This window comes from Nicotiana attenuata, unplaced genomic scaffold (assembly GCF_001879085.1).
Source record: "Nicotiana attenuata strain UT unplaced genomic scaffold, NIATTr2, whole genome shotgun sequence".
Lineage (NCBI taxonomy): Eukaryota > Viridiplantae > Streptophyta > Magnoliopsida > Solanales > Solanaceae > Nicotiana > Nicotiana attenuata.
In genome coordinates this window covers 127,755-136,931 of record NW_017670318.1, presented here as the reverse complement: position 1 = coordinate 136,931, position 9,177 = coordinate 127,755, and the positions used below count along the sequence as shown (strand labels likewise).

The 9,177-nt window shown below is 42.2% G+C and overlaps 1 protein-coding gene across 1 annotated transcript; it reads right to left on the bottom strand.

Annotated features, from left to right (window-relative positions):
- Window positions 1–209: 209 nt before the first annotated feature.
- On the bottom strand, window positions 210–2,077 carry LOC109237769 (NKAP family protein). The gene has a single exon (XM_019404137.1). It carries the CDS (start codon window positions 1,966–1,968, stop codon window positions 412–414), a length of 1,557 nt encoding a protein of 518 aa, XP_019259682.1. The 5' UTR covers window positions 1,969–2,077; the 3' UTR covers window positions 210–411.
- Between the last annotated feature and the right edge of the window lie 7,100 nt (window positions 2,078–9,177).

Sequence of the window (9,177 nt, the reverse complement as noted above, 5' to 3'; positions counted from 1 at the left end):
TCCGTTCCACCCTATATGTGATATGTCTAATATGCTACTGTTAGAATTTAGAAACAAAGTAGAAAGAAGATTTGTTAAACTACGTAATTCTAGACTCACAACCCAGAGTACAGTTTTAATAGTAGCTACTGAGACCTACATACCCAAAATCACAAAACATAGTCTTTCATAAGAGTACGGAGAATTGTTGGCATGAGTGAGAACAGATCTAAGAAAGCATAATGAATTTCCGCAAACTCAGATCTAGCTCTAATCACGTTAAGCTACAAACCAGTGAAACGGCATTTAAAAACCAGACATTATTAGCTTACATATATAAAAATTTTATGTCTCCATTTTCTATTAAACAATATAATTTCTACATGTAACAGCAGTAACACCAAAATTAAAGTAAAACAACATACAAAAGGATCAAGCATCAGCCCCCTCTTCAGACTTCCCTCCAAACGGATCATGAGATGGACCAGTATCCTGACCAATATGGCGTTGCACAAGGCGCTGCAAATCAGCCATAACCTTCTGCTCACGCTTAGCCTTCTCCTCATAGTTAAACATGGCCAAGGCTCGCTTGTCTTCAGCACTGTAAACTTGGTTTTCCTTCCTAATACGAATAGCATTCATCCTTTGATGCCTACTACCACTCATCACATATCCAAGACCCTCGAATTTCGAAATCTCATCAGCTGAAAGACCCACTTCACCTCTACGCGGAATACGCTTCCCTTGCTGAACGTATTGGGCAATAGCATCACCTTCACCAGGCCTAAGTGCCCCACCATAGCTTATATGCCCTTCAGCCCTTGGCAATGGCATTGGACCAACTTGCGGCTCATTATCCAAATTACTCTTTTTTCTTGCCTCAATCAGTTCTTTGAATTCAAGTAACTCACTATCAACTTCATCTATCGTTGGTTCATCAGCCTTCTCATTAATTCCAGCTTCCCCATCCAATTCCAAGCTTTTTTCTGGTATGTCACTATCCCCATCATCCTTCTTTTTCTTACTCTTCAAAGAGTGCTTTTGCTTCTTACTAGCATCAGAATCATCACTATCACTCTCTTGGCTTTGGCTCTTACTCTCACTACTCTCACTCTCATCCGAATAGCTTTTTCTTTTGGTTTTTTTCTTCTTACCCTTTTTATCTCTCCTTCTACTACTATGTTTTCTCCTCGACTTCTTCCTTCGTCTTCTCCTCTCTTCTTCTTCTGAATCATCGCTCGACTCTTCCTCCGATTCACTCTCACTCTCCCTTCTCGATCTCCTACTTCTACGTCTAGATCTCGATTTCTTTCTCTTTTTAGATTTCCTCGATTCCAAATCCTCGGAGGATTCGGAATCTGAAGCCTCTGAATCAGAATCTGAGGCCTCTGATTCAGATTTGCTAAATTTCAAATCTTTTTTGGATTCATCATCTTTCTTTACCTTCTCATCTACACTTTTTTCTACAATTTCATCAGGTTCATCGTACTCTGGTTCATTTTCATTCCTAGGTGGACTAGGTGTGCAATTCCAAATACAATTCTTCAACTGTTTCCTCAATTTCTGACGCTTTAGCCTTCGGTACTCTTCAAAATTCAAACCTTGAGCTTTAAGCTCTTCATCCGAATCTGAATCTGCGATTTTTCCATTCCTATAATCTCTATCAAGGTAGGGTTGCTTAGCACGTCCGAATCTTCTAGGCGGCTCATTCGTAGGACTCGGTCTACGGTACGGACGATCGGGAGAATACGATCGCCGATTGTTTCGGCCGTTAGGTTGCTGGCCTCTATAGGGACTGTATGCCGGACTACGACTGCGGCTACGGCTCCCGCTGAGACTTCGGTTCCGGCTACGATTTCGGTTTCTGATAGGGCTACGGCTACGGCTTCGATAGCGGCGGCGTTGAGGGGAGTAACGGCCGCCGTCACCGTTCCGGTAGCTGCCATGCCTTTCGTCGGAGATTTCAACGGCGGAGGCGAGTCTACCCATGGGAATTAGGGTTTCGAAAATTGCAAGTCGAAGAAGGTAACGCAGTTTAACAAGTCGTTCTGGAAAAAAATAAAAGTTTAACAAGTCGGGTTTTTCTTATAGCACGATCTTACCTCCCTTTAAGCTCTAAAGTTGTCACACATATTCATGCTTTTAAAATTTAACAAATATTTGTTTAACTTTTTTTGCTTATTTTAATGCTTTAATGTTTTGTTTACCAAAATAATCCTTTAATTTAATCTTCTCTGGACCTATTTAACACATTTTACTTTAATTTTATTCTTTTACACAACAAAAATATAGTATAAATTTAATTTTACCTTTCAAATTAAGCAAATAAAAATAAAGATTAAAAGTATATAGTCAAAGAAAGACAAGCTTAACACAATACGCTTTATTGCTTCTGTAGCCGTTCATTGCTTAGTTTCAGCTTTCTCTTTCTTTTTTATCATTGTTTTATGTAGAAATCGAATAAAAGGAGTTGAATGGCATGAAATAGATCAAATTCATGCATCTAATGGCGAAGAAATAAATTTTAGAAAAGGATGCACTTGTACTAAAATAGAACAAAATAAAATTTAATACATAAGTAATAAACTTATTCATTTAAATATTGCAATATTGTTTAGTTACACAAAAGATGAAAGAAGCAAGATTTCCGTAATATTTTAAACCAGAAAATATCCTGTTTGGCAATACATATTTGTATACGGTCAGAATCGTATGCCCCGATCTATAGGCTCGAGGGGTCATCTTGAGCCCGAGTTCAGGCAAGGTCGAGTTCGAGCTCGAGAGACCAGATCCGAGCTCGAGGATAGAGTGCAATGCCCGAAGATTGAAGCACGATGTACATTGAGCCCGAGTATGCTCGATCCTCAAATTGTACCGTTGAGGATTTGTAACAGAATGAGCTAGATTCCTGCCACGTCCCCAAGATCATGGCGCAAATCCGGGGATAGGATTGTACGATTCCGTACTAGGCAGTTAGACAGATGTATTAAGAATATTCTTTACTGTAACTAGAAATATACCTTATTTAGGGTTCCCCTATTATATAAAGGGGACCCCAATCATTTGTAACATCATCTAATCATCGAGCAAAGAATATACTCTCTACTTTTTGCCTATTGTTCATCAGAATTGTCCTTTAGCTCTACTACTCTTACTTTACTTTTTTCGCTTAATTGTTCTTACTGCTCTAAACCCACCTCGAGGTCACTAAGCTCGAGGTCGCTGCTGCTGAGTTATATTGGTTTGATTCACTTATTTCGTTGTTGCTGCTGAGTTATATTGGTTTGATTCACTTATTTCTTTCACTTCTACTTCATATTTCTAGATTATTAATTAGAATTGAATCTAATCACATATCTTTAAAATCACAAATCAAATTTAATTGTTACTCGTATTTTCGAGGTAAACAATTTGGCGCCCACCTTGGAGCTAAAGATAACAGTGATTGTTTCTTTACTGATTCTCATTACACACGTTGTTTTTACACTTTTTCTTGCCAAGATTTTCTGATTCTCAGGTTGAAACATGTCTGGCTCACAAAACGCACATGTTCATGACAACGAAGGTCTTGGTGAAAACACAATATAAGGGTCGGTGTACCACCGATAAACCCTGATTAAGTGCCAGACATGGAATCGGTTGATGTAAGTTCACATATTGCTCTAAACACGGATTTAGGCACATACCCCGGAGGGAGTGTACGCAGGGAAGCCCGACCTTTGGTGGCCAAGGAACACAAGGAGTGGGTGATGGGGGAATCAACCTCCAAGTGATATTGAGATGCTGCAAGCTCAACAGATTGCCATTGCTCAACTTCAAAGCCAAAATGAAACTCTGAGTGTAGTTGAACCTAAAAATAATCGGCGTGCTGAGCCAGCGCCAGAAAGGTCAAATGGAAATGACTCGGAGACTGAACCCACCATTATGAGAATGCTCGAAGAGCTCACCAAGAGGATAGAGTCTGGGGAAAAGAAGATCGAAGACAATAATAAGAAGGTGGAGACTTATAACTCCCGTGTTGATCAAATACCAAGGGCACCCCCGATCTCGAAGGGATTGGATGCCAAGAAATTCGTACAAAGGCTGTTCCCTCCGAGTGCGGCTCCGAAGCCCATCCCCAAAAAGTTTTGTATGCCCGATATACCTAAATACAACGGAACCTCTGACCCAAATGAACACGTTACTTCTTACACATGCGCCATAAAGGGAAATAGCTTGGAAGACGACGTAATCAAGTCTGTACTGCTGAAGAAGTTCGGGGAGACTCTATCAAAGAGTGCCTTAATATGGTATCATAACTTAACTCCTAATTCTATTGATTCGTTTGCTATGCTTGCAGATTCTTTTGTAAAGGCACACGCCGGAGCCATTAAAATTGCAACAAGAAAGTCGGACCTTTTCAAGATAAGGCAGAAAAATAACGAAATGCTCAGGGAATTCGCATCTCGATTCCAAGCGCAGAGAATGGATTTGCCTCCGGTCACCGGTGACTGGGCTGTTCAAGATTTCACTCAAGGTCACAACACTCGGAGTTCCATAGCGGCACAGCAGTTGAAGCAAAGTTTAATCGAGTACCCGGCTGTTACTTGGGCGGACGTACATAATCGTTATCAATCGAAGATTAGGGTCGAGAACGATCAACTAAGGATTCCTTCGGGGTCCATTTATCCTAGCAGGATCATGGATAGGATCAAAAGGGATACCGATCGAGAGCTGAGGTCGAATAGAGATCAATATCAACCGTACAACGGAGACTATAAAGGCAGCGGTTCCGGGAAAAGCTTCACACGAAATGAGAGGAGAAATGATCGAGGTCAAAATTCACGGGGGCTTGATGCCGAGGAAGATCATGTTAAGTATCCCAAGTTCGAATAAAGGTAAGACCCCAGTCCAATATTTTCTTTTCTTTTCGACCAACACTTGCAGGCTATCAATAAGGATCGGCACGAAGCTCTGGGTCTTGAAGCACGTGTTGCACTCTTTTTCCCTTAGACCGGTTTTTGTCCCAAATGGATTTTTCCGGTGAGGTTTTTAATGAGGCAACCGTCGTTCGTGCTAACTAAAAGCAATTCAACAGTATCCGAGGTTCCCCACAGTAGGCCTCAAATACTGGAGGGCATTACCTTTGAATGTGTGCTCTCGAACAAGGAAATCACTTCGTGACAGCGGGCCTCGATAACAAAGTGTTGTAAGGGCCAAACGGTCAGATGAACCGTGCCCGTATAGGTTACTCGAGCCCTAGACACCAAGCATGCGCGCATGTACAATCATCTATCAAGAGATGTACTTTTCCTTATCAATATCCACTGCCTTTATAAAATTTTCATATTTTATACTCTTGATTTGTTGTGTAAACAGGCTTAAGAGCCGACCACGGCGGAAATTCGAACAACTGACCCATGCTTGAGGGCTGTTGTCCCAAAAGCGAACGGAATCAAACTGCTAACATTTCGAGACCATAAGACCTTAAAGGCAATCCTCGATTTTACGGGCCACGGCCACCCCACTCGGGGACTGACACTTCGGGCAAGCTCAAAGTGAAACGGAAGATCAGCCCAAAGGGCAAGCTCCGAACTAACAGAAGTTGTAGAGCAGTGGCAAAGTGGGCTCAAACTTCAAAGTACGGCCAAACTAACGCGGATCAGAGACATCCGAAATCCATGACAAATACAAAAGCCCAAAGTCTACCTTAGCCCGAGTTCGAGCAATCTCTCACTCGGGGACTATCTATGAAGCCTAAGGGCTAACTTTACTTCGAGTTCGAGCAAATCCTCACTCGATCATAAAAGCCCAAGGGCTATCTTAACCCAAGTGCAAGCATGTCTCGAACACTCGAGGACTATTTACTTGAGCTACCTGAGTTCGAAATAATAAGGCCTCAAAGAGGCACCCCCGATATAACAGGCCAAGGCCATCACTGTCACGACCCCAGTTCGCCCTCCGTGAACTCTCGTGATGGCACCTAGTCTCTACGACTAGATAAGCCTAACAAGTGCGGAAAACAAATCGAAACTTGCGGAAGTATAAATCAAAAACCAAAATAACTAAAAGGAACTGTATATAGAATGTCGCTCGGCAAATACACCACAGTATCTCAAACTTCTACATCACTATCCCAAAACCCGGAAACTCACGGGAACACAAGCTGAGAGAAAAATAGTAAAATGCTCTAACTCCGGAATGTCTACATCAACGGTATGATAGAAGGGCTAGTACTACAAGATAGAATAAAGATGGAGACTCTTCGGTCTGCGGACGCGGCAGATGTACCTCAAAGTCTCCAAAAGCTCTCTCTGCCTCAAGGATGGTAAGCCTGTGCAGAAGTACCTGGATCTGCACATAAAAAACATGCGCAGAAAGGGCATGAGTACACCACAGCGGTACTCAGTAAGTGCCAAGCCTAACCTCGGTCGGGTAGTGACGAGGAAGGTCAGGGCCCTACTGAGATAAGTATATATATAATGAAATGACAGGGTAAATAAGCAGTAAAACTGAGAGTCTATAATAAGGATCTACACAGTAAAATAAGAGTGCAATAACAGAAATAGAGATAAAGGCAAACTACCAGGAAATACCACTCATAGCAAGGATGATAACCGGGGATCTCTTGGTATCCCGGGGATCTCTTGGTATCCCGAGGATCTCTTGGTATCCTCAAAAATATACTAGGGATCTCTTGGTATCCCGTGGATCTTTTAGTATCCTCAATATACGTGCCGGGGATCTCTTGGTATCCCGCACCTTAGTCCAGATCATAAGTACTTACACGGGATCTCCCGGGATGCCGTCCCGTAGTCCCAAATTAAAAACACATGGCAGCAACGCAAGAGGTACTCAACAAATGCTAGATTTCGTACTAAGTAACAGATAAGTCTAGCCTAACATGCTTCACGTAATGCAATTAAGGCAAATTGAGCAAATAGGCAATTAAGTCTACCAAACATACTTTTCTAAACTAACAACATGCTAAATACACAAGTAACATGAAATAGGAGAAGGAACCCAATTGAAATACTTAAAGAAAATCGGATTTTTCAACAATTAGCTCAAGTACGCGCTCGTCACCTCATGTACGAGGCATTTCAATTACCACAATATCAATCCTAAGGGGAGAGGTCCCCCACACAAGGTTAGACAAGCCACTTACCTCGAATATAGCTCAAATCAACTCGAAACCACGCCTTTGCCACGAGTATCCGATTCCAAATGGCCCAAATCTATTAAATTCATTTGCATAATGTAAATAACACTTCAAGTAACTAATTCTATAATTAAAGTCTAAGCTAATGCGCGAGATTAGGTAAAATAACCAAAACGCCCCTCGGTCCCACGTCTCGAAATCGGGTAAAATTTATATTTCCGAAATCCTCACACTCTCACGAGTCTATTCATATAAGAATCTCTCAAATCGGAGGTCAAAAACCCAATCTCTTGGTCTAAGAACTTTTCCCCAAATTTTCATACAAATCCCGAAATTAAAATGATGAACCCTTGTTTAGATTAATGGGTTATAAGCAAAAAGAAGTTTAGAATCGTTACCCAATCGATGCCTCAGAAAATCCCTCAAAATCTCGCTCAAATCCGAGCTCCCAAGCTTAAGTTTTGGTAAAAAATGGCTAAACCCTCGATTTTGAAATCTTATATTCTGCCCAGACGCGTTCTTCTTCGCAAACGCGAGACTACTATCGTGAACGCGATGAACAAAAATCATACTGGCCAATTTCCTCTATCGCGAACGCGACACCTTCCACGCGAAGCTCAGCTTCCCAGAGCATCGCGAACGCGGTCCACCCATGCGAACGCGTAGCCAAACCTTCAGCTCCACTTCCCAACCCTTCGCGAACGCGGGGTGCCTACCACGAATGCGTAGCACAACCTCCCCCCAGCCCCAGCTCCTCTTCGCGAACGCGAAGAAGGAAACCAGAACTGGGCTGCTCAACTTTTTCTGCAATTTCTCTAAGTTCCAAAATGTCCCGTTGGGCATCCGAAACACACCCGAGGCCCTCGGGACCTCAACCAAAGGCACCAACATATCCTAAAACCTTATGCAAACTTGTTCCAACCTTCGGAACGCTCAAAACAACATCAAAACACGTATTTTTCATCGGATTCAAGCTTAAGAATTCCAAAAACTCTAAAAATACGCTTTTGATCAAAAACCTAACCAAACCACATCCGAATGACCTGAAACTTTGCACGCACATTCCAAATGACATAACAAAACTACTGCAACTCTCGGAATTCCATTCCGACCCTCGGATCAAAATCTCACTATCGAACCGGAAACTTCCAAAATTTAACTTTTCGGCATTTCAAGCCTAAATTAGCTACGGACCTCCAAAACACAATCCGACCATGCCCCTAAACCCGAAATCACCTAATGGAGCTAACGGAACCATCGGATTTCCATTCTGAGGCCGTCTTCACACTGTTCCGACTACGGTCAACTTTTCAACACTTAAGCTCTCATTTAGGGACTAAGTATCCCAAAACTCTCCGAAACTCAAAACCGAACATCCCGGCAAATCAAAATAGCAGAAATAAGCTTGGGGGAAGCAGTTAATAGGGGATCGGGGCGTACATTCCAAAAATGACCGGCCGGGTCGTTACAATCACACTCGGGGACTACCATTTCGAACAAGTTCGAAATGTTGTCGGGAAACAAGTCCAGGAGACACACCCGAAGGCTACGGCCAAATTAAAGGCCACGGCCATATAAAAGGCTACGACCATACTAAAGACTACGGTCATATAAAAGGCTACAGCCGAAATAATGCGACTCGGAGACGTCCGACTTCCGCCATAAATTAAAGGCATTCAAACACTTTGAAAAACCCGGTTAAATCAGGCTACCATCGGCAAAAGTAAAATATAAAGGGCTTCGATAAATTCAGCCATCGAATAATTTAAAGGCTTCTATAACATTAGCCTTCGAAAAAATCCTCAAGGGTTATTCGATTATGTTTACACAGACTAATTAGGTTCCGATTCGTTGAACCTTCGAAAAACCCAACGGGTACGAAAAACACATGCTAAGACATGATATTTTCACTAAGTCTTTTAGCCGAAAAGAGGCAAAAATTACATTGCCACTCTAGAGGTCGAATCGGCCCAACTTAAAGAGCCTAAGGGCCAACTTAAAGAGCCTAAGGGCCGATATATAAGAGCCTAAGGGCCAACTTCGAAAGGCTTAAGGGC

Coding starts and splice junctions, on each gene's coding strand:
- LOC109237769 (XM_019404137.1), bottom strand. CDS start 1,968: ATGGGTAGACTCGCCTCCGCCGTTGAAATCTCCGACGAAAGGCATGGC.